Source organism: Vulpes vulpes, chromosome 14 (genome assembly GCF_048418805.1).
Source record: "Vulpes vulpes isolate BD-2025 chromosome 14, VulVul3, whole genome shotgun sequence".
NCBI classification, from domain to species: domain Eukaryota; kingdom Metazoa; phylum Chordata; class Mammalia; order Carnivora; family Canidae; genus Vulpes; species Vulpes vulpes.
The window spans coordinates 9799384-9827355 of record NC_132793.1 but is presented as its reverse complement, the minus strand read 5'-3'; the positions used below and the strand labels follow the sequence as shown (position 1 = coordinate 9827355).

The 27972-nt window shown below is 48.1% G+C and overlaps 1 protein-coding gene across 3 annotated transcripts in view; it reads right to left on the bottom strand.

Moving 5' to 3' along the window:
- Nucleotides 1-27972, bottom strand: part of ATP9A (ATPase phospholipid transporting 9A (putative)) — a 130236-nt gene that overhangs the window by 93140 nt on the left and 9124 nt on the right. The window contains exons 1-3 of one of the 3 annotated variants that reach the window (XM_026014704.2): nt 19657-19893; nt 5826-5970; nt 3563-3676 (exon numbers count right to left, since the gene is read on the bottom strand). In XM_026014704.2, the coding sequence (XP_025870489.1) occupies nt 3563-3676; nt 5826-5970; nt 19657-19670 (273 nt within the window). In that variant the 5' untranslated portion in view covers nt 19671-19893. Of the gene's footprint in view, nt 1-3562; nt 3677-5825; nt 5971-7874; nt 7910-19656; nt 19894-27972 lie in introns of those variants that run through there. The other 2 variants (XM_072735561.1, XM_072735560.1) reach the window with 2 other exon arrangements.

Genomic DNA, 27972 nt, shown 5'->3' with positions numbered 1-27972 from the left:
TGTTTGTTTTTTCAAATGTTCCAGTTTCTATTTCTCTCTGCGTGGGCCAAGCTAAATCCCATTGATGTTAATGGAAAGTGTGTGCTCACACAAAGACAGGAGCAGCTAACCTCCCTGCTGCAAATAAATACCGTCTCCTAAATTATCATATCGACTCCCCCAAATCCCCCCCAACAAATACACAGTTCCTATTAATCCCAGAGGACATGCCATCCCTTAGGCTAGAAAATGCTTTCACAAAGAGATGCAAATATAGTCCAGAAATAAATTCCAACTATGCAACTTCAGAGGTCCTTAATATCCACAGATATTTAGAGAGAGGCTTTAGGAGGGAGGACTGGGGTTGTCTGAGCTTGTAAAGGAATCAGACAGAGGCAGGGATAGCGCCCAGACAAGCAAATCTGAAGGTGCTAAGCCTCCTTTTATAAAGTTGTACATCAAACATAGATTCGCTACAGCAAAACAAAGCTATGAGCTAGAAGTCAGAAAAGTAGTTGCCTCTGGTTCAGGAGGGGGTGACTGGAAGGAGGCACTAGGGAACTAGCCTAATGGAAATGTTCTGTATTTTGACTGAGGTGCTGTTTCCATGGGTGTTGACAAATGTCAACACCCACTACATTGCAAACATAGTATCTGTGCATAATAACAGAAAAAAAAATCTAGATTATTTGGTCCTCATACAATCTTATGGATTATTTCAGAAACTGAGGAGTTTCTCCCTCTAATACATCAGTATCAAGAAAAAAAGTTATCAAAAGCTAAATCTTCACCCAATTAACAATGTCACCAGCACCAGAATTCTAAAATTCAAATGAGAGTATTTCCTGAGAATTCTCTGTCCTTTGGGAGCAACAGGAGGCATCCCATTTGCAGTATTTCATTTAATTCTTCCAACAAGCCAAGGAAGTAGAAGTGCTCGTCCCTGTTTTACAGATGAGAAAACTGAGGTTCAAACTACAGGATTTCTCAAAGTGTAGTCAGGAACCACACCTAAGCCACGCGGCCCTCAGCCCTCATTCAGAACCACTGCACCTGTTGATAGCCTCGGACTGAAACGAGAAGCCTTTTGGGGCAGAGACATTTTAAAACATGTTCTTGTCCAGAACTGGAAACTGACTCTGCACAGAAAAACTTAGGGGGAAATCAGCTGTGGTCACCTAGAAGTAGATGCCATACTTTCTCTCTGACCCCAAACCTTCTCTGCAGCCCCTGGGAAGAGGCAAAACAATAAGACTCACAGCCCCTCGCAGTCCTACACCTTCGCAGAAAAAGCTGGCTGTAGAAGAGATACAGGTGCACAGTTACAAACCTCAGGGCCTCCGGAGGCTGCCGTCAACCTGCCTGTGGCCACAGTTCTGGGGAAAACAGGTGAGTCAGCCGGGAGCCGGGCCCATGGCAGAGATGCCAGGGGACACAATGACTGTGTGTGATGAAGGCCGGGCTTCACTCCAAACATCACTTCAGGGGAAGACATAGGCAGGAGCTGGGGCCGGGCCCTCTGACTTAGAAGGGGGTTGGGGGGGGGTGGTTCTCTAGGCCACCCCAGTGCCCAGCACGTGCTCCAGCCCACCTGGACTGGACAGGAGGGATATTTTCACTAGGGATGTTTTTATGTTTCATGCATCATGTGAATGGATTACCTTTCAAATAACTATACTTCAAAAAGGTAACCAATAAAAGGCAACAGGATAAACTGTATTTTATATAGAGACTAACTTTTTAAAAATAAGTCACTTAGGGTTTGACTCTGTATAGGTATGTAGTGAACAGGGGAACTAAAAAACTCAAATAAAATTGGGGTATTTCATATAAAACTCGCAAGTTTCTAACTGTTGGGTCTGGCAGCTGCCCTGGTCCAGGTCTGCACCTGCAGTAGCGCCTTCCATTTGGGACGGGACAGGAGCTCCCCAGCTCTCCCAAGGCTTGACTGCATCAGCCCAGCCTCTGAGTCTGCAGCGCTCCGGTCCATGTGCAAGAGCACAGCACACAGATGGGAACGTCTGTTATGCGAGGGAAGGATGCATGACAAAAGTTTGCTCCAGCTTCTAGGGTCCTACCTCCTCACATTCCATCCCAAAGGCACCGCTACTGTTCATGTGGGAAAAATTAATCCCCTCTCCTTTCTCAGGGCTGGTGCTGCTGGCCTGACTTGTCTGATAAGGCGGCACTCAGTGTGTGCACACCTACCCAGGAGGGGCGCCCTTAGCCACTGGCTCCCTCTACGCTGTAAGTGCCTGCACACCAAATCCATAGCATTTCCCACCTGCCACCAAAAGAAAAAAAAATTCTGTTCTTGTTTCTTTAAGGAGGGCTTAAATCTTTTCTATTTTAACAATCTTTCCCCGAGCAGAAATTTAACAATATTTGTGAATACAGAATCCAAGTGTTCCCCCAAATCCCACTTAACTTAGAAATAGCCTATATTTGGAGAAAAAGACATGTCATTTCCACCCTCTCCCACACCCCAGTCACACTGGGCTGCTTTCTGTCCTTCTAATGCTCTGAGACATGCCTACCGCAGGGCCTCTGCACTGCTGCTCTCTACCTGGAATACTCCCGCCCTCCTACTCTTTTCTGCCCGTCCCCTCCTCAAGAGGCTTCCCTTGGCCACACCACTGGCTAAGGCTGCCCCTCCACACCTCCACCTTTAATTATTCAACAAATATCAAATGTGCCTGGGATAGCTTATTTATTAGCCTGTGACCTTATTCTATAACCTTTGCAGCACTTTTCGCAATTAGAAATGATTTCATTAATCTGCTTACTGTGTATCCCCTCCGAAAACCCAGTCCACGAGGGCAGGAGTTTTTATCCATTTCATTCAACACTGTGTCCCCCGCACCTGGCCCAGTGCCTGACCCAGAGCAGGTGCTCAATAACCAACCACCTGCCAAAAGGAGGGAAGGGAGGGACGCCCGGGTGCGTCAGCGGTTTGGCGCCGCCTACAGCCCAGGGTGTGATCCTGGAGTCCCAGGATCAAGTCCCACATCGGGCTCCCTGCATGGAGCCTGCTTCTCCCTCTGCTTGTGTGTCTACCTCTCTCTCTTTCTCATGAATAAATAAATAAAATCTTTAAAAAAAAAAGGAGGTAAGGGAGGGGATGGAGGGGTATTCTGGTCAGTTCTGATTTCGCACACAGAGCACAGAAGCTGGTACTTTTCCAACCCTCACGCTGACAGACGCGACATAAACAGAAAACGTGATCTCGAGAATCCCAATAGGACGAAGACAGAAGGTTTACCTTTCTTACTTGCCACTGGGTCCCTGGAGTCGACAGGTGGGTAAAATATACAGTAAGTAGGCAGTGAAGAAATGAATGACCGAACAACTGGTGGAGAGCATGAATGAGGAGCCCAGGCTTCCCCCCTAGTCTGATCTTGGTGGCGTATGAAAGTGTCTTCAACAGGAACATCTCGGGGAAGGGGAGGTCTGCAGGGCGTCCTGTCTCTTAAAAGACCCTACCCCGTTCCAGATGCCCGGGTGACAAAGAAGTGTCTCTTCCCAACATCCCCCCCCCCCCCCCGCCCCCAGGTCACTGAACACACAAGGCCAATTTACTCACCAGGGGGACCCAGTAGGTATAGAGCGCACCGAGTCTCATCTCAGGGACAAACTGAGAGCAGGCAAGGAGTAAGAAATAGAGGTTGAAAAAGTATTTGAACTGGTTGAACAGCACCTGGGATGAGGACAGAGAGAGAGGAAGTCAGTCAGGCCTGTCTGAGGGGGTCAGGACGGTTTAGCGGGAGGCGGGCAGCAGCTGGAATGCCGTCCTACGAGAGAACCCAACTCCCACAGTACCTTCCAGGTGAGGTCTCAGCACTTCCACTGTTTAGGGAAACACACACATGGGCAATCAAAACATCACTTGTAAAAGTAAAAATATATATAATGACACACACGGAAATTACAAATGCCAAATTCAAGAGAGGGGGTACCCCCGGGGGGGATAGACAGGGGGGCTTCAACTTTATCTCTAATGACTTAGGTTTTTTTTTTTTTAATTTATTTATTCATAAGAGACACACAGAGAGAGGCAGAGACACAGGCAGAGGGAGAAGCAGGCTCCCCGCGGGGACCCGGATGGAGGACTTGATCCAGCACCCCACGATCACACCCTGAGCCGAAGGCAGACAGCTCAACTGCTGAGCCACCCAGGTGCCCCTGTTAAGACTTAGTTCTTAAAAACTACTTTAGGGGCACCTGGGTGGCTCAGTCGGTTAAGCGTCTGCCTTCACCTCAGGTCGTGATCTCAGGGTCCTGGGATTGAGTCCTACGTCGGGCTCTCTGCTCAGCAAGAGGATCTGCTCCTCCCTCTGCCTCTGCCTCTCCCCCTGCTTGTGCACTCTCTCTGTCTCTAATAAATAATCTTAAAAAAAAAAAAAAACTATTTTAAGTACAGGGAGGCCCCTCAGAAGGTGAAGAGGTTTACTAGGAAATGCCTCTGCTGTGAGACTGATCAAGAAAACGAGGCAGGGACACCTGGGTGGCTCAGTGGTTGAGCATCTGCCTTCCACTCAGGGCGTGATCGTGGGGTCCTGGGATCGAGTCCCGCATTGGGGTTCCTGCAGGGAGCCTGCTTCTCACTCTGCCTGTGTCTCTGCCTCTCTCTCTCTGGGTCTCTCATGAGTGAATAAATAAATATTTAAAAAAAAAAAAAAAGAAAAAGAAAAGAGGCAAATCGTCATCCCCACCCACATGGCCTCAACACCGTAAAGAAACACAGCAGAATCCCCGCTGCACCCCGCACGGCGAGTGGGGCGGGCGTCGCAGGACCCAGGCCGGGGCCGCGGGGCACCAATGACGCGTCCGTCCGAGGCAAGTAGGAGGTAGGAGGAGGCATCTCTCGGCCACCTCACTCTTGCTCGGCCATCGAGATACCGGTGGCCTTGTATTCCAGACAGCGTAGCTCCAACGTGGGAGAGCATGGTCCCGTCCACACCAGAATTTCCATGAATGAGAAATAAATTTTTCTCGATTTAAGATACTGAGATTTGGGGGGAGGAGGGGGGGAGGGCTGAAGGTAGCAACCAATGTATTCAGAGTTGCCCTTAAAACAACATTCAGATTGACCTTAAGCTACAGTGTTACACATTTGTGCTTCTGTAATCGCTCTCCATAAATCAAAGAGTCTTTTTTTTTTTTTTTCCCTTCTAGCACTGGAACTGACTGCTGCCGTGGCTTCTAAAGTCAGCTGGTGTGTGTTTGGAAGCTCTGCTGGATAAAAATAGGTACTCAATTTCAGCCTGGGAGGTGGGGAGGCTTGTAGAGTACACAGCACAGCCTGGCCTAAGTTCATGCGGGAAGGCTAGGACTCCAGAGCATAAAATACCAAACGGAACAGAAACGCTCATTAGCAAAAACATCCACAGAAATTCTCTCTGGACGGTAGGATTAAAACCCACCTCTTAAAAAATTTTTCTATTCTTGTATCTCCCGACTTCACTACAGTGAATATGCATTTCATGAGGACAGGGGGAGAATTTAGGGACTGATGGGTTTTGGGTTTTTTGTGGGATTTTTTTTTTTTTTTTGGTGTTTCAGTTATAATGCTAAGGTCCCCAAAATATCTTTTTCATTCTTGGGCCTAACACACCAAATAAATGTGAAGTTAGCTTCAGAAGGCAGCCCCCACCCTCCCCACCCCACCCCACCCCCGCCCCCGCCAGGTACTCAGGACCAGCAAAGATGAACAGCCAGCAGCTAAGGCAGCCTGGAAAACACACAGGCAATTCAGCCACAGGGATCTTGGTCTCCTAAAACTGGTACCCAGTGCTTACATCTGGTGTGAGGAGGGCAAAAAGGGTGTGCTCTCTGGCCTTACGTACCCCAGGAAGAAAGGTGAAGAAGTTGTACTTCTGATTGTTGATGACATTTCGAGGGTACCTCTGGTCCCTCTTCTCGGGATGCCCCAACCACACAGTGCGGGGCCTGGGTTCCCCTCCGCCACAGCATCTCAGCCACTCACAGCACCTGTGGGAAAGACAAAGTCACACTGTCAAGGCCACATCCACACCTGTCCACTCTTCTCCGAATGTTTTTCCCGAAAGCATCTTCACTTGGTCAGGACATCAGCCACCAATGGGGCTTGGTCTGTCATGAGAGGGGAAAACAGAGCCAAGGCCTCTAAGAAGCTGTGATCCAGATAGAAGATGCCTTGCGCCCAAGCCCCAATTACTTACTTCAAAATGTAAGATTCATTTTTTTTTAAGTTTGTTTTGTTTTGTTTTAAATATTTTATTTGTTTATTCATGAGAGACACAGAGAGAGAGAGACAGAGACATAGGCAGAGGGAGAAGCAGGCTCCATGCAGGGAGCCCGACGTGGGACTCGATCCCAGGTCTGCAGGATCACGCCCTGGACTGAAGGCGGCACTTAAACCGCTGAGCCACCAAGGCTGCCCATAAGATTCATTTTTAAAATGTGATTTAAGTTTAAAAAGTAAAGGTACAGCAACACATTACCACTATTACGTTCACATTTTGCTGATGAGAGAGGAAAGCTTGCAACAGTTAAATAGAGCACCTAGGGAGAACCTAATTCAGACTTCTACCTCAATCTGTGTTTCTGAAATTGCAATTCTAATTACCCAAATAAATGTCTGTTTGCTTTAAAAAAAAAGGGGGGGGGGGCAGCTCGGGTGGCTCAGAGGTTCAGCGCCGCCTTCAGCCCAGGATGTGATCCTGGAGACCTGGGATGGAGTCCCACGTCAGGCTCCCTGCATGGAACCTGCTTCTCCCTCTGCCGGTGTCTCTACCTGTCTCTCTCTCTCCTCTCTCTCATGAATAAATAAATAAAAATCTTAAAAAAAAAAAAAAAAGATAAAAAACAAAGCACCCAAGTTTGCCAGGATGTGAGAAACAGAGGAGTCTGGCCTTGAACCACTTCCATCTTATTCAGAAACCTAGTATCTCTCCAGCACCCCATGCTGTCAGGGTTGCTGGTTCTACCAAGATAACCAGGTAAAGGAGAGGGAGAAGAATCTCCTCTCCACACCTGGGTCTCCTTTCAGCGACACCCCAGAGGAGACAGCCAGGAAGACAAAGGCTCAGGGCCTGCATCCCCTGGAGCCGGGCCAGGGTGCCAGCCGTCGGCCAGCTGACCGCTCCCGCCCCAGCTGTCTGGGCTGTCCTGCAAGGTCAGCTCATTAGGACACCTGCTCCCGGGTGCCCCACACCAGGCAGGGCAACGCAGGCAGCTCCAGCAGAACAAAGACACTCTGAAAACACCCCAAAAAGGCAGCTCATCCTTCCAGAGAGCCCATACACAAGGCATTTCAAGAATCACAAGCCCCCCTAGGCACTATGATACAAACCCCCCCAGCCGAATCACTGGCCTCGGCTCCCACACACACAGAGGCCAAGAGGGAGAAACCCAAGTCCGGCCAGTCCCTTGTGACACTGCCAAGTGAAGTGAAACCAAGCCGACAAGGAGATTATGACGTATGCCATTAGTGATCCACCGAGGCCCACCCTTCTCCCCCTCATCCTATGGGCCAGGCAGGTCCTGGGTGGGGTGTTGGGGTACAGAGCAGAGCAAACACAGTCCCTGGGTATCAGCAAGCTGCCTGCCCAGATGCTCAAAATTTCCATGATGAAACACAATGCTCTTTCTTAAAAATAGCATCTTCATTCCAGTAAATGGGTGCTCGGGTGGAGTGGAGTGATAAGGACAGGCTTCACTTCTAGTAACTCATCCGCATCGGCCCCGTTTTAAGTCGTCCAAAGGCCAAAGACAGAAGCCTCGAGGAGTCCAAGGCCACTGCTGCCTGTGGATGGGAAGCACCCAGGCTGGCCATGTGGGGACATGCGCCGAGTGCTGAATGAATGCAGGAGGCAGGGAGGAGGGCGGGGGGATGCATTTGACAGGGAGCACACCTCTCTATTGTGGAAACCATCCTGCCGGTCATGACTGAGCCGTCTGTGGACCAGCAATCCTCTCCCCATCCTGTAAAGATCCTGTAATGATGGCTCCCATACTTCCAGGTTTCTAAAGAAAGCTGAAGAATGGATTTAAGAAAACCAGGCATCAGGCCGACTGTTTCTATGAGTTTTGTCTGTTTCGTCTTAGCAGGTTCTGCACGGCAAGTCACCAGGTTAAGCCGATTCATGACTTAACCTGCAGGAGTGTGCACCAGGACAAAGGAGCAGGGTAGTCACTGCAGCAGGCCCCTGGGAAGGCACCTCACCGTTCATCAGAGGGGGGCTGCTGCAATCAACTTTCACAACAGTCTTTCAAGAAGAGAGCGGGCTGGGGCAGCCCAGGTGGCTTAGGGGTTTAGCACCGCCTTCAGCCCAGGGCATGATCCTGGAGACCCCAGATCCAGTCCCACGTCAGGCTCCCTGCATGGAGCCTGCTTCTCCCTCTGCCTGTGTCTCTGCCTCTCTCTCTCTCTCTCTCTCTGTGTGTGTGTGTGTGTGTGTGATGAATAAATAAATAAAATCTTTAAAAAAAAAAAAGAGAGAGAGAGAGAGCGGGCTGTGTGTGCTAAACCACCCTCTCCTGCAAGATACACTAAATCAAAAAGCAAGAGGCTGAGAGGTGTGTCCAGGATGCTATCCTTTTTTTTTTTTTTTTAAGATTTTATTTATTAATGAGTCACAGAGAGAGGCAGAGACACAGGCAGAGGGAGAAGCAGGCTCTATGCGGGGAGCCTGAGGTAGGACTCGATCCCAGGACCCCAGGATCACAACCTGAGCCAAAGGCAGATGCTCAACCCCTGAGCCCCCCACGTGCCCCCAGGATGCGATTCTTTGCACGAAAGCAAGAGGATACTCATGCAGACATGCTTCAAATGCATCATTGCTCTGGCACTGGCTCCCTTTGGGAAGGAAGAAGTGGGGAGACCCTTTCCCATGTATTCTTTAGTTACATCCATATTATCTAGGGACACACTGTGGATCTTTCCCAGCTAACTTCCTAAGAGCAGGAATTTATTAAACGTCCAGCAGGTACGAAGTACTACGCCAGGTCTGTGGGGACCAAATGTTGGAATGGGATCCTTGCCTTCTGCTTCCTCACAGCCCCACTGCAAAACAGGGTAAGTGTTTGGCACAGGATAAAATGAAAACTTTGTGTCATGGAGCCCAACATCACTCACTAGCCCTGAGGCCATCTCATTCAGCCAATCTGACGGTTTCTGCATTTCCTCCGTGTCTGCACGCACCGGGTATCATAACCTGCACACTTCCAACACTTGATCAACTCGGCTTTCAAGTCAACAGTATTTATTGAACACTTAACAGCAACGATAATGCAAAATCACTGCCTCTTTTTTGTCACCTGTTCATTCACCTACGACACCTTGTGCACTCATTGTGCTGGGCCCTCCCCTGGTCACTTGGAAGTGAACAAAACAGACAGCTCCTCCCCTCTCTGGCACTTATACTCTAGTGGAGGGAGGCAGACACTAAACCACCACCCAAAAATCAAAATCAGGCCCCCAGCAAGAAGAGGGCATGGGGGAAGGGTGTGGCTTGCGAAGACAGGGTGGTCAGGGGGGCTGGTGTGACAGCTGAGCTGAGACACAAGGAGTAACAGCCAGGCAATGGTGCAAGGGAGTACACTCTGGGCAGATTAGAAGGGAACCCAGAGGGCAAAGAACCAGGGGTGCAGAGCGCCTGGGTGACTCAGCGGTTGAGCATTTGCCTTCAGCTCAGGGCGTGATCCCGGGGTCCTGGGATCGAGTCCTGCATCGGGCTCCCGGCATGGCGCCCGCTTCTCCCTCTGCCTGTGTCTCTGCCTCTCTCTCTGTGTCTCTCATGAATAAATAAATAAAATCTTAAAAAAAAAAAAAAAAGATCCAGAGGTGGGGAGCTGCTTACACATTTGCATAGAAAGGCGGGTGTGTACCAACCACAGGGGAAAGCAAGGAAGGAGGAAGAAGGAGGAAGAGCGGCCAGAGGACACTGGGCCTCGTCTCTGGGCCAGGGAGTCTGCATTTTACTCTATGCACAGTGGGGATCATTGAAGGCTTACAAGCAGGAGGTGGCACTTTTTTTTTTTTTAAGATTTATTTATTTGACAGAGAGTGCAAGCAGGAACAAGGAGAGCTGCAGAGAGGCAGAGGGAGAAGCAGGTGCCCCTCCCCCATCAGGAAGCTGGATGTGGGGCTTGATCCCAGAACCCTAGAATCGTGACCTGAGCCAAAGGCAGACACTTAACTGACTGAGCCACCCAGGTGGCCCTGACTGACACTTTTAAAAGTTCCTTCCAGGGGATCCCTGGGTGGCGCAGCGGTTTGGCGCCTGCCTTTGGCCCAGGGCGGGATCCTGGAGACCTAGGATCGAATCCCATGTCGGGCTCCCGGTGCATGGAGCCTGCTTCTCCCTCTGCCTGTGTCTCTGCCTCTCTCTCTCTCTGTGACTATCATAAATAAATAAAAATTAAAAAATAATAATAAATTAAAAAAAATAAAAGTTCCTTCCAGCTGCTGTGCAGAGAAGATGCTTCAGTGGGTTCAGAGTAAAAACAGATTAAGACGTATGAGGTTTATGGGACACCTGGGTGGCTCAGCGGTTAAGTGTCTGCCTTCGGCTCAGGGTGTGAACCTGGAGACCCCGGATCAAGTCCCACATCGGGCTCCCTGCATGGAGCCTGCTTCTCCCTCTGCCTGTGTCTCTGCCTCTCTTGGTGTGTCTCTCATGAATAAATAAAATATTTTTTAAAAAAAGAGGTATGAGGTTTATTTTGGGGGTAATGGCATGCTCGAATATTGATTGTAGTGATGGTTAACACAACTCTATGAATAAACTTAAAACTGCTAATTATACACTTCAAATAGGTGAACTTCAGGGTATGAGAACTGCATCCTATAAAGCTATATATTAACCAAAAAAAGTAGAAACAGGGGGTCACTCAGGAAGCTACTATCATCATCCAGACAGGTAGGGACAGCAGTCTAGAGTGGGGGTAGTAGGTACAAATTTTCAAAACTTTACAGACATAGAAATGTACTGTCTTTAAACAAACATTTTTAAAAATGCATCACAGGACACCTGGGTGGCTCAGGGTGTGATCCCAGGTCTGGGGATCGAGTCCTGCTTTGGACTCCCTGCTTCTCCCTCTGCCTATGACTCTGCCTCATTCTCTGTCTCTCATTAATAAATAAAATCTTTTTTTTTAAATGCATCGGGGCACCTGGGTGGCTCAGTCAGTTGCATCTGACTCTCCATATCAGCTCAGGTCATGATCTCAGGGTCATGGGATGTGGAGTACCAGGCTCCACACTCAGTATGGAGTCTGCTTGAGATTGTCTCTCTCCCTCTGCCCCCTCCTTGCGCTGATGCATGTGCTTGCTCTAAAATAATAAAATAATAAAATCTTTTTAAAAAATAAAAATAAAAAAAAGAAATGCATTATCTCATTTAACGTTCATAATAATCCTATGTGCTATATACAAGCATTGCCCCTATTTTCATAGTGGAGGCACTGAGCTCAAGAGGCCTCGGTGATTTGTCCAATATCTACTACTGCATTTGCTCCACGCAGAGTGGGGGAAGCTGGCCTTAAGCCCAGGCCTGTGGACTCCAGATCCTGAGCTAAGAGCCTGAGAGCACCCTGCACTGCCACAAACAGCAGCAGCAGCACAATTCTTTTACAGCTTTTTTCCTAGCTCTCATCATCTCATAAAGTCAGAAGAATCTTTAGGGGCCGGGAGAGGAATGGCTGTCATGCTGCTGGTACAGAAGCCCTTCTGCAGGCTCATCAGGTGCCCCGCCTGCCTCACCCCCACGCATCTGTGCGCCCGTCATGAACTTCTTGCCTCTCGGCTCCAGAGCCACCCTGCGTCACCTGCTCTGGGAGAACGACCGCAGTTCCCTGCACCCTCCTTCACAGTGTACAACCACGCTACGCTTTCTCGGCAGAGCACCCTGGGGGCCCAGGGCTGGAGGAGAGGCTCTCCTGTGATTTCCAGGCAGAGGCATCCAGTGGATCGGTGGCATGGATGTGGGGCCATCCGATGAGGCTCTGCCCAGCACCCCCCCCCCCCAGGATGTGCAGTCCCTTAGAGACCTCTCCAAGCCCCACTGTGGAGACTCTCTCGGGGCCCTCGCAATATGGACATCCTGCCTCCTCTGCACCAGCACCCTGATCTCCTCACCGCCAGGCTCGTCTCCCGAAGTCCTCTGGTCACTGCAGCCCCCGGTGTCTCATTCCCACTGCACATCCAAGGTGTCAACCACCAGCTGTGCCTGCCGCCCCACCTGCACCCGGGGAACCCCTCTCTGCTTGCCTCATGCCTGCAGACAGGCTCTCGGCCTGCCTTCCAACAGCCTGAACTGAACTACACGATCTCCAACTATATCCGAACTCCAGCCTTGGGGAAGGGCCTCCTTTCAAGTGCATCCTTCTGTGGGTCTACTCCCTCAGCCCAGACCACCCCAGAGTCGTCTTCTACCCTGTAATTATCCTTTATCATAATTTATTAAGTCACTTCCCTCCATCTCTCCTCCTGAGATAGCTGGGCCAGCCTCATCCCCGAGCCCCAGGGGTGGTGAGCACAAGGATCCAGGCATAGCCAAGCAGAACTCTTGACATGGTGATGGGTTCAACAAAGGCCAGCGAGACCCCTGGCTGAGATGAGCACCAGAAACACTAGGAAAGAAGTGCCCTTCACCCTGAGGTTGCTAAGGTGGCAGAAAGCACGTGGAGGTGCAGGTGGCCACTTTGTTCTTGTTTAGGAAAGGTTGGCCTGAAAAAAGAGTCACCGGGAGGAATGCAAAGGTTCCTGACACTTTTGGAAGAGCGCATAGGTCTGCCCATCTGTCCATTCCCTGGGCTTTTCAGCCTTAGGAATCAATTAACTGGTTTTTACTTTTGCTCAAGCCAATTTTAGTTGGGTCTGTGATAACCACTGCCCCAAGCCTCCTGTTTGATATTCCCGTCTGCCTCCTGGGTGGCTCAGGCGGTGAAGCATCTGCCTTCAGCTCAGGTCATGATCCTGGGGTCCTGGGATCAAGTCCCACATCGGGCTCCCTGCTCAGCATGGAGTCTGCTTCTCCCTCTCCTTCTGGCCCTCCCCCGTTCATTCTCTCTCTCACTCTCTCTAATAAATAAATTAAATAAAGTCTTAAAAAAAAAAAAAGACAATCCTATTGCTTTTGTGCGCCTCCAACTGTAAGCTTTTAAAGAGTGCAGTCAACACCGTAAAAGCCTTTGTTTTTGTTAGAATGGTACTGTCCAACGTGGTAGCTTCTACTACATGTGGCTATTTACGTTTAAATTAATTAAAATAGAAGAACTCAGTCCCCTGTTCCCACCAGCCACATTTTGAGTGCTCCATAGCCACATGTGGCCTGAAGCTACAGACTGGACTGTGCAGATTCAGAACATTCCGGCACGATGGAAAGCCACACTGGACAGCACTGCTTCAGAGCATCTCTTTCAAGACATCTCCTGCCACCTCACTCTTTATCTGATATCAGCACCAAAGGACCCCCACGTGAGCATCAGTAAGTCACCCTCACAACTGACAGAAATCAGGCTAAGCGGTGTTCAAACACACACAGCATTTCCTGTAATATCCAGCTGCCTCTACCTTCTAACCTCACGTACTAGCTAAACTTGCTTACCCTAAACTGGTGGCTCTCAGTAGGACCACTTCTGGTCCCCCCACCCCAGGAGTACCTGGCAATGTCTAGAGACATTTTTGGTTGTCATAACTGGGGAAAGGGGCTAGGGCCAGCATCTAGTGGGGGGACTCCAGGGACACTTCTAAACATCCAGTGGTGCAAAGGACAAACTCCCCCCCACACCCTCCACCACCACCACAGCAAAGAATGGTTCAACCCCAAATACAAGTAGTGCCTGGGATGAGAACTCTTGCCCTAGATTTTATTTATGCAAATTTCATTTTTAAAAATTTTCTTTATGCAAATTTCAAAAGGTAACTTTGTACTACTGTCATAAATGGAAAACCAGTATCACTGCCATGAACACATAAACATCAAAATCAACACAATGAAAAGCAAACAATGTTACTAAATTCAGGCTAGATTTGGTGACTCTCAGCCTGCAGCTCTTGCTGCTTCTCCTGTTTATACTGCAGAGACAATAGCGAGCGTCTGCTGCGAAAAAGTTGGCCCTGAAAAAAAAAAAAAAGAGTTGGCCCTGGGATGCCTGGGTGGGTCAGCAGTTAAGTGTCTGCCTTCAGCTCAGGTCGTGATCCTGGGGTCCTAGGATCGAGTCCCGCATCGGGCTCCCTGCATGGAGCCTGCTTCTCCCTCTGCCTGTGTCTCTGCCTCTCTCTGTGTGTCTCTCATGAATAAATAAATAAAATCTTTAAAAAAATAAAATAAAAAATTGGCCCCGAAAGGGCTAGAAACATTGAAGGAAAATTGAAAAAGGAAGTAAGTACCTTATTGCAGGTCTCAATGCACTTTAGTTCCTGTCCATGAATTACCTGGGACCCTATCACTGCTGCTAGGGCCTTGCCTGCCCAGGTTTGGGGAACTACTATCCCACAGTAGAAGCTGTGGGCTGGCCAATATCCAAGTGACCAAGGTCTTCCCCCCTCCCCTCCCCAAACAGGAAAAGTGGCAGCCAGGCTCCCTCTCAACATCTGGATTTATATCTGAGACTCTCTCTACCCCTCGTGGCTGCCACCACCACACCCAGTCTATGGTATAGACTCCAGTCCCCTGGAGGCCCGAGAGGGGCAGATGCCTAGAGCTGTGTTGTGGCAGCTGTCACCCTAGTGTCATGAATTGCTGCTATTATTTCTTAACAACAAACCAAGCTGTCTGTCACTTGCCATCATAAAGTAATTCTTATATTATAGATGGGCCCGGGGATCCCTGGGTGGCTCAGCAGTTTGTTGCCTGCCTTCGGCCCAGGCGTGATCCCGGAGACCTGGGATCGAGTCCCACTTCAGGCTCCCTGCATGGAGCCTGCTTCTCCCTCTGCCTGTGTCTCTGCCTCTGTGTGTGTGTGTGTCTCTCATGAATAAATAAATAAAATCTTAAAAAAAAAATTCTAGGTGGGCTAGGGAGATGTGCTACAAGGCAGAATGAGAAATTAGGGGCACCTAGGTGTCTTTGTCAGTGAAGTGTCTGCCTTCAGCTCAGTTCATGATGCCAAGGCCTGAGGACCAGGATCGAGCCCCATAATGGTCTCCCCACTGAGTGGGGGGATTTGGCTTCTCCCTCTCCCTCTGCACCCCCAATCACTCTCTCTTAAACAAATAAATAAAATCTTTTTAAGAAATGAGAAATTAATGGAGAAACTAAAGAAGAAATGACAGGTGAGAGCCACAATTTCAAAATAGCAGGATCGGGGCAGCCCGAGTGGCTCAGAGATTTAGCGCCGCCTTCAGCCCAGGGCCTGATCCTGGAAACCCGGGATGGAGTCCCACGTCAGCGCCCTGCAGGGAGCCTACTTCTCCCTCTACTTGTCTCTGCCTCTCTCTCTCTCTCTCTCTCTCTCTCTCTGTGTGTCTCTCATGAATAAATAAATAAAAAGCTTAAAAAAAAAAAAAAGCAGGATCGTAAGGGGTAGAATAAGGAGCACCAGCTTTTTTTTTTTTTTAAGGAGCACCAGCTTTTAAGTCAAATGGACTTGGGTGCAAAGCCCAGGCCAGCTCCACACTGGCTGTGTGGCTTTGGGCTACTCGTCTTCTGTGATCCCCACTTTTCTGTCAGTAAAATGACAGTAAGACCTGCCTTGCTGAATTTCTATGAGAATGAAGGGTGGTATATATGAAACGCATAGGACAATACCTAGCACTAAGTAGGCATTCAACAAATAGTACATATATTTCTCTAATTTTTTTCAGATCAAGAAAACATAAAACAATGCTCTTACCTGTTGATAGCAACAGCTATTCAACTAGGTAAAGACGTAAGGCCAGAAATAATTTCGTTTACACTGCTTCTACTTAGGCCATTTAAACAAAGGAAAACCAAAGTAAATTTGCTTATGATTTCACTCTAAAACAAACAAAGGTTTTGATGGTGGACAGCCTGCTGACCAGATGTGCAAGGTTTCACACAATCTGGCTGAAATACAAGGGAAAGCTAATTATTACAGGGGGAAGTGCCAAGGGAATGATGTTTCAGGAAAAGGTAACTACTGTCACAAGGAGCTGGCCTCCAAAGAAATGATCATCTCTCCTCTGGGTGTAACCACAATCAGCAAGTGGTCAGTAAATACTTGCTGACTTGCCCGCATGGTGTGCTGAACTTTCCCAAAGCCAGAGTCTAGGAAGCTATAGTCTCTGTGCTGATGCTGGGAAGATCCAGTCAGAACGTAGAAAAAAATTAAAAGCAATACGGAAAAAAAACGTCTATATGACTGGTTCTCAATGGGAGGGGAGGGCTTGGGGGGGGGGGGGTTCCCCCTGCCCTGGGGACACTTGGTAATGTCAAGAGACCTTTGGTCATCACAACTGCAGGTGCAGGGAGGTACCACTGGCATCTATCAGGTAGAGGCCAAACACCCTACAATGCACAGGACAGCCCCACACAGAGGATTATGCAGCCCCAAATGCCAACAATCCTGAGTTTGAGAATCCAGTCTAGAGCAGCACTGTCTTGATACATTTCTACAGTGACAGAAATGTTCTCTATCTGCATTGTCTAACACAGCAGCCATAGCCACATGTGACTGTTGAGCACTCAAATGTGAGATTTAAATTTTATTCCATTAATTAATTTAAATAGCCACATATATCTAGTGTGTACCATATTGGACAGCAAGTCTAAAGAATGGAACTCAACTTGTTAATAAGCCTACATGCTGGGGGAGGAGGGTTGCTGGAAGGCATGGAAAGGAAGGTATAAGGGAAAATTTTGACCTGTATCCTAAAAACATCTAGGAGGCTAAATGTTATGTTTTTGTTTTTGTTTTTTTAACTAGGGGAATATAAAGTCCAAAGTCAGCGGCACCTGGCTGGATCACTTGATAAAGCATGGGAGTCTTGATCTCAGGGTTGTAAGTAACTCTATACTCACCCCACAATGGGTGTAGAGATTACTTTAAAAAATAAATAAAATCATTAAAAATTAAAAATTGAAATAAAATCTAAAGTCAGAAAGAATGCAAAAAAGGAAGCTCGTACATTGAAGTCTGAACATATCCTCTGGGCACAGCAGTGCTACTGACTGGTGAAAAAACTGGGCCATATCAAAGAAAAAAACCAAGTCAATGTGGAAATTTCTCTTTAAATGAAAACAGGTCCTCTGATGTAGCAAGTCTACCTGGAGGGATGGACTGCATATGAATTAGGGTACAGGTGAGCAACAGGAAAGGTACAAGGATGCTCACAGAGGCCAGAAAGCAAAACCCTGGACATGAATGAATGCCCATCAGAGAGGAACCAGCTGAACAGTGGACCTGTACCAATGAGAAGAATACAGCAGACGCACACATGGACAGGGCAAGAGCCAAGTGACAAAGTAGGAAGGGGAGAAAACATAAAGCAAGAGATATGCAATTTATTATGCTGTATTTTAAGAAAAATAACCAAGGATAGTATATTCATGGGAAAATAATGCTGAGAAACACATAAGCACACACACACACACACACGCACACCCAGACTGTTAATTCTGGTTCTCCTGGGGGAAGGGGCAGTCACGGGTGGCAGGATCTGTCACCTTCCCTATTTCTCCTGCTGTAAGTCTTTCCTGACTGGTCTTTTGCTGCTCACCAGTGCAGGACACCTCATACTGCATTCCAGCCCCACAATGAGTAAATCAACGTGGACTCAAGTCCAAGCCTTTCTCCCTTCAGCCCAGGTCCTCTGTGACCAAGCCAAGGCCAATGAGCTCCAGAACTCTGCTCTTCTCCAACTTCCAACCCATTTGCAAGATTCATTCACCCCAGATCTCCTTGGCAACCCCTTCCGCTTCTCCTACTCATCCTTTAAAACCCAACCATGTGCTCATCACAAAGAGAAAGAGGCTCTCTTCTCCCTTAGACTTTACTTGACTGTTTCTTTCTAGAATATGCAAATCTATGGAAGCCCAGCAAGCAATGTATAAATGAACAAAAATAAACACAAGTCTGGAGGGACAGGGCGCACTGAGGAGCCCAGACCTGTGGGAAGGAAGGCCACCCTAGCTCGACCAGGATACTTTCTCACACAAGCTTCACACAACAGACGTGAGATTCTTCAAGCTAAAGACAAAAAGCACAGATTCTGAAGCACAACCCCTCAGCTTCTAAGTGTTGGTAACTGATGCAATGTTCAGATATTATATAAAACTAAAATCACACTGAGGTGTCATTTTTTACTTTGCATGATAACCAAAATCAAAAAGCTTAACAATCTGTGTTGGTCAGGATGGGGGAAAACACACTTTCACTGCTGGGAGGAGTCTAAATCCTATAACCTTGGGGGAAGGCAAGCTGGTGACAGCTCTCAAAATTACAAATGCATTCACTGTGACCCACTGATTCCCCTTCAAGATATTACATGGGCACAAAGACATGTTCAAAGTCATTCACCCTAACATTGCTAGTAATAATGTACCATTAGAAATAACCTAAGTGTCCATCAATAGTGGATTAGTTAAATTAAGTATGGTAAGTCTATTCAATGAAATCCTTTAAAACCATTAAAAAAAAAAAAAAAAGGAACGGAAAAGCTTTTTATGTACCAATATGGAACGAGCCCAATGTGTACTGTTAAGTGAAAGAAATATGTCCTGCTGTGTGAGGTATATTAGCAACCGGGAAAAAAAGATCAAAATCTATGTGTGTGTGTTTAGGTGGATAAATATAAAATGCATGGGCCTTCTTTTGGAAAATGGTTAAAAATTCTCTAGGATGACACAGAAGAAATTGATAAGGGGCTGCCTCGGAAGGGCACAGGGTAGCCAAGGGTGGGGGCAGAGGGAGGCTAAGTTTGCAACACACACACCTTCTGTACCTTTTAAACAGTGAACTATGTAACAATGATTGTGTAATTTTTTTTTTAATTTACAAACAAAACAAAAAACCCCACCCTGCTCCCCACACAGCACACAGCTGACAGCCTGCAGCCTCCGATCTTGGCCACAAGCCCAGAGGTCAGAAACCAGACACTATTTGCCTCACACTCCAGATCTGGTATACAGGAGGCGCTCAGTTGCCCTGTGTGGGTTGAGGAGCCTCTCCTAGCCTCTCCCCCGCCCCTGCCCACCCCCAGCACCCAGATACCTGCTGCCTTACCAGGTGCTTTTACACTGTATCTGGGCCACCTGCTCACGGGTCCTAAACCAGGTGGGTGCCACAGCAGAGCAGGTTGTGTCACCTCCCTTAACCCTTACCAGAGTCCTGCAAGGCAGACCTTTGCCCTCCTGGAGATGAGCGAGCTGGAGCCCCAAGAGTCCTGCGGCGGGTGAGGACAGAGCCAGCCACTGGTCCAACAGGCTGACCTCAGAGCCAGCGCCCTGAACCACGGCGTTTGGAAATCTCACCCCACGGGAGCATCGGAGAGCTGCCTCCGAACTGTCTAGACAGCAACCTAGGCCTCCCACGACAGGGACACAGCAAGGGTCCCCGGCAGCCGCCTGGCTCCACTCCCCAGCACCGTCAGCCTTAACCAGGCTAACACGCCTACTCTGCTTCCATGGGCCACATGCTCTGGGGGCTGGGCGCTCTGCACACACCAACTCACTCCCCCTCAAAACCACTGCACTATCACCATGCTCATCTACAGGGAGGGGAACTCACCTGCCCAAGGTCATACAGCCAGTAAGTGGCAGACACCACACTTGCACCAAGACAGTCTTGCTCGAATCCACGCTCTCAACCTCTCATGGTCCTCGATCCTCGGCAACCAGCCCTGGCCTTGGAGAGCCAGCACCTCCACAGGGAGCCCTTTCCTGCGGGGACTCCAGCTCCTCCCCTGCTCCCATGGAGACGCAGGCCGCAGCCACTGCTACAGCCCAGCTCCACCTCGGGCGTGGCTTTGGCACCGGGCCGGCCCCAGGAAGGCCAAGGCAGACGTTTCTAAGGGTGCCTGCCCGTGACATGCCAGAGGCTACAACGCGAGTCCCTTGTAAGGAGCTGACGTCTGGCAGCAGGTGGTGGAGCTGCTGAGGGTCGGGCACAGTGTCGGCTCAGGTGGGGAAGAGCACTCCCCAGGCAGCGAGTTCACACCTTTTCTAACATCACCGCTGCGGGCCACCCTGGGCTCCAGCTACTGCGCCGCAGACCTCCGCTCTCTGCAGACCTTACTGCACTTGGCCCTGGTGTCTACACACAGCTCTGTCACAGCAACCACCTATGGGAAGATTTTCTTGTATTCATTCAACAAATATTTATCGAGTGCTTGCAGACTCCCAAACATACCTTATATAACTACCAAACATACGACAGAATGGACGGTGAGCGGTCCAGTCCACCCAGTACATCTACAGAGGATATGCTGGGCAGTGAGCATCTCCCCGGCCAATTATAGGCTTTTTCTGTCCTCTACACGGACCCCTCTCACGCATCAACCAACAGGAAGCCCCATTTGTGGTAAACAGAGAAAGAAAAATGTGTGTTTTTACTTCTTTTTCTCTTTTTAAACCTTCCCAATCTCAAGGACACACACTGGACAAAAGGCAAAATAAAAATAGATGGGCGAAGAAGGCCACCACCCATATCCTGACCCTGGAACATAAGCCAACTCTGGCTTTCATAGGGTGAAAGAGCCCTTCCACAAAGCCATTTGGTTAGAGCCTCACAGAGTCCTTAGATAACCATGTGCTCCATGTAATCCAGTAAACGGAAGATTCTAGCTTATCAAAATTTTCCAAATGTGGGGCACCTGGGTGGCTTAGTCGATTGGGCATCCAACTTTTTATTTCGGCTCAGGTCATGATCTTGGGGTCATGGGACTGAACCCCTCATCAGGCTCCATGCTCAGTGGGAATCTGCTGAAGATTCTCTGTCTCCTTCTCCCTATGCCCCTCCCCTACTCCATGCTCTCTTGTTCTCTTTCTCTCTAAAATAAATACATAAATCTTTAAAAAGAATTTTCCAGGGACACCTGGGTGGCTCAATCTATTAAGCATCTGTCTTCAGGTCAGGTCACAATCCTTAAGTTGTGGGACCAAGTCCCATGTCAGGCTCCCTCCTCAGTGGAGAGTCTGCTTGTCCCTCTGCCCCTCCTACCTGCTCCTCCTCTTTCTCAAATAAATAAAATCTTAAAAAAAAAAATTCCAAATGTAGGAGAGAGCTTATGCCAAGATACCTTCCCTAAATGAAGCTCTAATTTGTGACAGCAGGGATGCCTGGGTGGCTCAGTGGTTGAGCATCTGCCTTCGACTCAGGGTGTGATCCTGGGGTCCTGGGATCGAGTCCCACATCAGGCTCTCCACAGCTTCTCCCTCTGCCTATGTCTCTGGCTCTCTCAGTGTGTCTCTCATGAACAAATAAAATCTTAAAAAATAAAATAAAATAAAATAAAAATAAATAAAAAATGAAACTAAAGGGCACAGTTGGTAGAACGTCTACCTTCAGCTCAGGTCATAATCCCAGGGTCCTGGGATCCAGTCCCACAGCTGGGCTCCCTGCTCACTGGTTAAAGTAAACTAGCCACCTCTACTTAAAGAAATACTATGTTGCCATTAAAGATGCCATTTACAATATACCTCATGATACAGAGACAGCCCTAAATTAAAATGTTAAATCAACAACAGGAAATAAAAACACATGTGCTATATGGTTCTAATTCATAAAACAATGTACACCCAGAAACAAGACCAGGAGCAAACAGGGTATCTAAGATGTTCTGAGATGTGCCCTTAAAAGGGCAGCTGCCGGGCAGCCCTGGGTGGCTCAGTGGTTTAGCGCTGCCTTCAGCCCAGGACCTGATCCTGGGGACCCAGGATCAAGTCCCACATCGGGCTCCCTGCATGGAGCCTGCTTCTCCCTCTGCCTGTGTCTCTGCCTCTCTCTCTCTCTCTCTCTCTCTCTGTGTCTCTCATGAATAAACAAATAAAATCTTAAAAAAAAAAAAAAAAAGGGCAGCTGTCCTTGGAGGGAACGTTAACACCAGTGTTTCACTCCTCAGTCCTTTCTGTTCTTCAATTGTTCTTTAATACACACACACACACACTCATTTTACAATGAAAAGAAAGTAATTTTATATGTTCTTACCCTTCCTTTGTAACGTAAGCTACATAAGAAGAAGGCTCTTGGTCAGAGAGGAAAGCTGCTGTGATGTGACCATTTTGTCAAGTCCCACAACCCCTCAATCCCCTCCTCCTCAACAAAAATCACCTGCTTGGAATGTATGTTACAGAAAGGAGTCAAATAGCAGAAGTCATCAAGGCAGGTCACAAAACACAATTTATGATCTAAGTTCACATTAAAATGAGGTGTTTTTTTTTTTGAAAAACTGAAATGAGGGGCTCCCCGATGGCTCGGTTGGTTAAGTGTCCGACTCTTGCTCTGGGCTCAGGTCACGATCTCAGGGTCATGAGGTCGAGTCAGGGGTCAGGCTCTGTGCTCAATGGGGAGTCCACTTGAGATTCTCTCTCTGCTCCTCCCCTCCCCCAACGCATGAGCAAGTGCTCTCAGATACATAAATTAATCTTAAAAAAATAGAATAAAAACAAAAAAAAAATGAAATGAAGTCTTTGTCATTCTAAACCAAAACCATTATAAAAAGAAAAAAGACCCTTTTTTCCTCGGTCTCATTGTCTGTAATGTAGGATTGTCAGGAGGTATAGACAGGACGACTTACTTAAAACTCTAGAACAGTGCTGGACACCTAATCAGTTCACGATAGTGGCTAGCAACTATTAAAATTCTCCTCAGATTCCTCTAGCACAATCCAAATGACTAGATCTAACAAGAAGCCATAGAAAGCATAACCTGGATATGTGACTACTGTGAACTCTTTAAGCAAAAGGAAGCGGCAGGGGACAGTGCCTCCAACCCCTCCATCTCCCAGAGGTACCTGCTTCAGGTTACTAGCGGGGAGGGTCAGCTCCAGTTCCCATGACTTTGCAACATGCTCACTGAGAGGTCTTGAGACAGGACCATTTAGAGAAAATTGCTAAGGAGCTCATCATCAAATTTTTTTTTTAAGGGATCCACACAGGGATGCCTGGGTGGCTCAGCGGTTAACACCTACCTTCGGCCCAGGTCATGATCCTGGAGTCCTAGGACGGAGTCCTGCATCGGGCTCCCTGCATGGAGCCTGCTTCTGCCTGTGTCTCTGCCTCTCTCTCTCTCTCTCACTCTGTGTCTCTCATGAATAAATAAATCTTAAATATATATATATATATATATAAAATTTATTCATGAGAGATACACAGAGAGCAGCAAAGACATAGGCAGAGGAAGAAACAAGCTCCCTGCGTGGAGCCCAATGAGGGACTCAATCCTGGGACCTCTGGGATCATGACCTGAGCCAAAGGCAGACACTCAACCACTGAGCCACCCGGGTGTCCCTCATCATCAATTTAGAATTAAGGTTTATTAATAACATTGACAGATACCACACTTGCCAAAATGGGCATAAATAAGGTACTTCCTGTATGAGTTTGCTAGGTTTGCCATAATAGAACACCACCAGCTGGGAGGCTTAAATAGAAGTTTATTTTCCTCACAGTTCTGGAGGCTTGAAGTCCAAGATCAAGGTGTGGGCAGGTTTGGTTTCTTCTGGGCTCTGCCCTTGGCTTGCTCCTGAGCCCTGCTCTTTCCTCCCACCCCTGGCATCCCACTGCGCGTCCTAGTCTCCACTTCTCACAAGGACACCCAGTCGGGCTGGAATAGGGCCCGCCCTGCTAGCCTCATGTTAACTTAATCACATCTTTTTAAAACCTCTATCTCCAAATACAGGAGTCACAATCTGGGATACTGGAGGTTGAGACTTCAGCAAAGAATCTGCAAAGGGAAACACTCAGCCCCTAACACTTCCCGGATGCCTGTCTTGCAACCACTCAAGGCTTCTGTAGTCACTGAATCAGAAAGCTGAACAACAGCCCAAACATGAACTTCTTGCCTAACAGGTTTTTCTTAAAAAAAAAAAAAAAAAAGGTGGGGGGGAGACCTGGGTGGCTCAGCAGTTGAGTGTCTGTCTTTGGCTCAGGGTGTGATCTCGGAGTCCAGAGTCCCGGAGTCCAGTCCCACATCGATCTCCCTGCAGGGAGCCTGCTTCTCCCTCTGCCTGTGTCTCTGCCTCTGTCTCTGTGTCTCTCATGAATAAATAAATATTTTTTAAATAAAAATTAAAATAAGTTTTTAAAAAAAAAAGGAGAGAAAGAAAGAGGGATAGAGTATGAGGCAACCTTCATGGGACACTAAGGGACATGGCTCAGCATAGTGAATATTTACTCTTTACTCTAGTAGGTGCATTTTTGCCCACTCCCACCCCCACTCTCCAACCTCTGGCACAGGGGGCGGCTCGGCAGTGTCTGGAGACATTTTTGGTTGTCACGACTGGGTGGAGGGTACTGCTGGAATCCAGTGGCCGGAGGCCAGGGCTGCTGTCATGCATCCTACAGTGGACAGGGCAGCCCCTACAATGGAGGACTGTCAAGCCCCAGGCTGAGAATTCCTGAGGCCTAACCTGGCCAGGTCTGACTTCACCTTGTGTCACAGCAGATGGCCCAGTGGAGGGTGGGAGATCCTTCCAGGCCCCAATCTACGGGGAGAGCACTGTCCAAGCTCCACACTTCTTCCTCAGGGAGGCTAGCCAACAGGCTCCTCCTCCTGGCATTTAGCAAATGCCACAGAGATCTAACTGCAGTGACAAGAGCATCCGGCCACCCTTCCATTTCCCACAGGGAGCCTCTCTTTCCCTGGGGCCCCTGCCAACCGCCTCTCCCATAAGCCCCCCTCCCCCCCGCCCCGCCTGCCTGTTTATACAATGATAAAAGCAACATTCAGATCCCAAATCAACCTGGTAAACTATTGTTTGAAAATCATGTTTTCCCCCTACCAAAAAAAAAAAAAAAAATCATGTTTTTCATGGATAACTTGGCAAAAAAAAATAAATAAAAATGTTTTTCTCTATTAGCAAAATCAGATTATCCCATCTCCTCCTCCTTATAGCAATATTATAATATTTTTAGACTAAAAGCAACATCTTAGCACGGGCTGCCACTTCCTAAATACCAGACACGACCAGGGGCACATCTACGAACCAACCTCATGAACTTCGGGTTCATACTGACTCTGTTTTTCACATATGTGTATTCTAAAAGGAAACTCCCTAACACTACTACAAAAAGAAAGCAAGTATCACTTGGCAAAAACAGAAAGAACCATAAAAATAATTGCTAGCCTTTCAATGTCTGGCCAAGAGCCACTCTAAGTGATCTTTGGCGATGTTTCTCCATCCATCTTTCCAACTCACACAAATGAAAGAAAACAGATACTAGTTTAAGAAATCAGCTGTTCTGGGTGCCTGGGCAGTGCAGTCAGATGAGCCTCCACCTCTTGGTTTCAGCTCAGGTCACGATCTCAGGGTCCCGGGATGGAGCCCCACGTGGGCTTCACACTTCGTTGCAAAGTCTGCTTGAGATTCTCTCTCCCTTTCCCTCTGCCCCTCCATCCTGCTTGTATTGTCTTTCTCTCTAAAATAAATAAATATTTAAAAAAAAATAATTCAGCACTGTTCTAGCTCTTTAGATAGAAGTCATCTGTAAGAATATTACAAGTAGTCTCTTTCTTTGGAAATTAAACCAAAGTCAAATGACTGTCATAAGTAAAGCTGAAGGCACTCCACATCCATTCCCAAAAGTGGCCACAAAATACCACCAGAGCTAATTCAGGACTTTCATCGTTTGCATCTGGGTACTGATGCTAAAAGAAAGGGCTTTCTTTATCCTTTCTTTTCCCCCCCCCTTTTTTTTTAAGATTTTATTTATTTGTTCATGAGAGACACAGAGAGGCGGAGACATAGACAGAAGGAGAAGCAGGCTCCCTGCAGGGATCCCAAGGCGGGACTCGATCCCAGGACCCAGGATCACAACCTGAGCTGAAGGCAGACGCACAACCACTGAGCCACCCAGGTGCTCCCTAAAAGAAAGTTCTATTCTGAGAAGTAACAGCCAAAAGTCTAAAGAAGGCTTGGCCAGTGCCTTTGCCTCTGCTTTACACCTCGTTGCAAGGTGCCTTAGGTCAAGGTCAAATGGCCACACTCTTTCCTTGAGACTAGCATGCAGGGTCTCCCATAACTGGCCTTTCTCCAGGAAGCCCCCGGAAGCATGGTTCCCATATCCACCTCTACCCTTCCACATCCCTGCCTGGATCTGTAATTCCTGTAATTCCACATCCCCTGGTGTCACCACCCATGGGGGGGCCTGGCCTGGGACTGGGCAGGGACTCCGTAACAGGAAATGGATGGCACGAGTGCAGCTGGGCTGACTGGCAAACGACGCTGAGGGCACTTTCCAATGGGCCGCTGCCAAGGCTTGTCCCGAATGCTCTGGTCCAAGGGAGCAAAGAGCTGTTTACACAACTGTCTACTCCACCCCGGAGAGGGGAAGGGCTGGGGTCTATCGATTTCACCGATCAGCCCATCCTCCTCCTCCATCCTGCCCCAAACACACCGATATACACTGTAAAATTAATACCACCTCCGCCGGGTCAAAAGAACACACATACACCTATATACACTCGATCCTCATGATTGGTGGTTTCTGCATTTGCAAATTTATCTACTACCTAACATTCATCACCTCAACATTAATACTCAAAGCACTGTGTGGTCATTCGTGGACATGTGCGGGGTGACATAACATCTATATCACCTCATGACTTCCCCAGCGGAGGTGGAACAAGGCAACACTGCCGTCCGGCCCCAGCTCCATACTGTACATACGTGTCCTTCCCACGGTCTATTTAGTGCCACGCTTCTTTGCATTTTGGAGCTTTTTGTTAGTGACATCACTATTTGAAATGGCCCCCAAGCGCAGGGCTGACATGCTGTCCAGTGTCCTCAGGACAGGCAGCCTGTGAGCTGCAGTGCCCTTGGTCAGGAGTTCAATGTTAATGAATCAACAATGTTAATGAACCAAATACAGTGTCTTTAAACCAAAATATGCCTTTAAAACAAGGTAAAACATGAGCAGAGGCTTGCAGAAAACTAACTCTGCACCTCCCCTAGGAGCAATGGTTCAGTATTCGCTAACTCGGGGTTAGCATGGGCCTTCTGGAACATAACCAACATGAACAACAGGAATCAACCAAACAATGTCTAATACTACCGCCGTCGTGTCCAAAGAGAAAGAAGAGAAAGGGCATTTTAACTCCACATGAAGCTGAGGGACAGCTTCAGACCTTTCAGTGGAATAAAGGTATGTATAAGAAGAACTCCCTGCATTGGCATTTTTTTCTTCTTTCACATAAACAGTGAAATCCACATTATTGATGGACCTGGGTCCTGGCACGGTGCCGAGGACTGCTGCATAGGAGCACACAGCCTGCCACAGCCCTGTCACTAGACTTAGTCACGTGAGGTCTGAGATGGCTTCTAGTGGTATCAAGTCCTCTGCGGGCATTTTCCAGCTAGAGTTCCTGCTCACCTAGACCCTCTACAGACACCCAGAAACAAGAGGACATGGGGCCCCCCCGGCGGCTCAGCCTGTTAAATGTCTACCTTTGGCTCGGGTCATGATCTCAGGGTCCTGGCATCAAGCCCCGTGTTGGGCTCCCTGCTCAGTCAGGTGTCTGCTTCTGCCTCTGCCTCTACCTCCCACTTGTGCTCTCTCTCTCATGTCTCAAGTAAATGAAATCTTAAAAAAGAAAAGAAAGACGAGGACATGATGCAATTCAGAACAAGGGTCCACATGAGGCTCAGTCACACTCTCCAGGCTAGGAGAACAATGTCTTTCTTTCTTTCTTTCTTTCTTTCTTTCTTTCTTTCTTTCTTTCTCTCTTTCTTTTTTATTTATTTATTTATTTATTTATTTATTTATTTATTTATTTATTAATGAAAGAGGAGAGATTAAGAAAGAGAGAGAACCCAAGCAGGGAGGAGCAGCAGAGGGAGAGGGAGAAGCAGACTTCCAGCTGAGCAGAGAGCCCGATGCGGGGCCT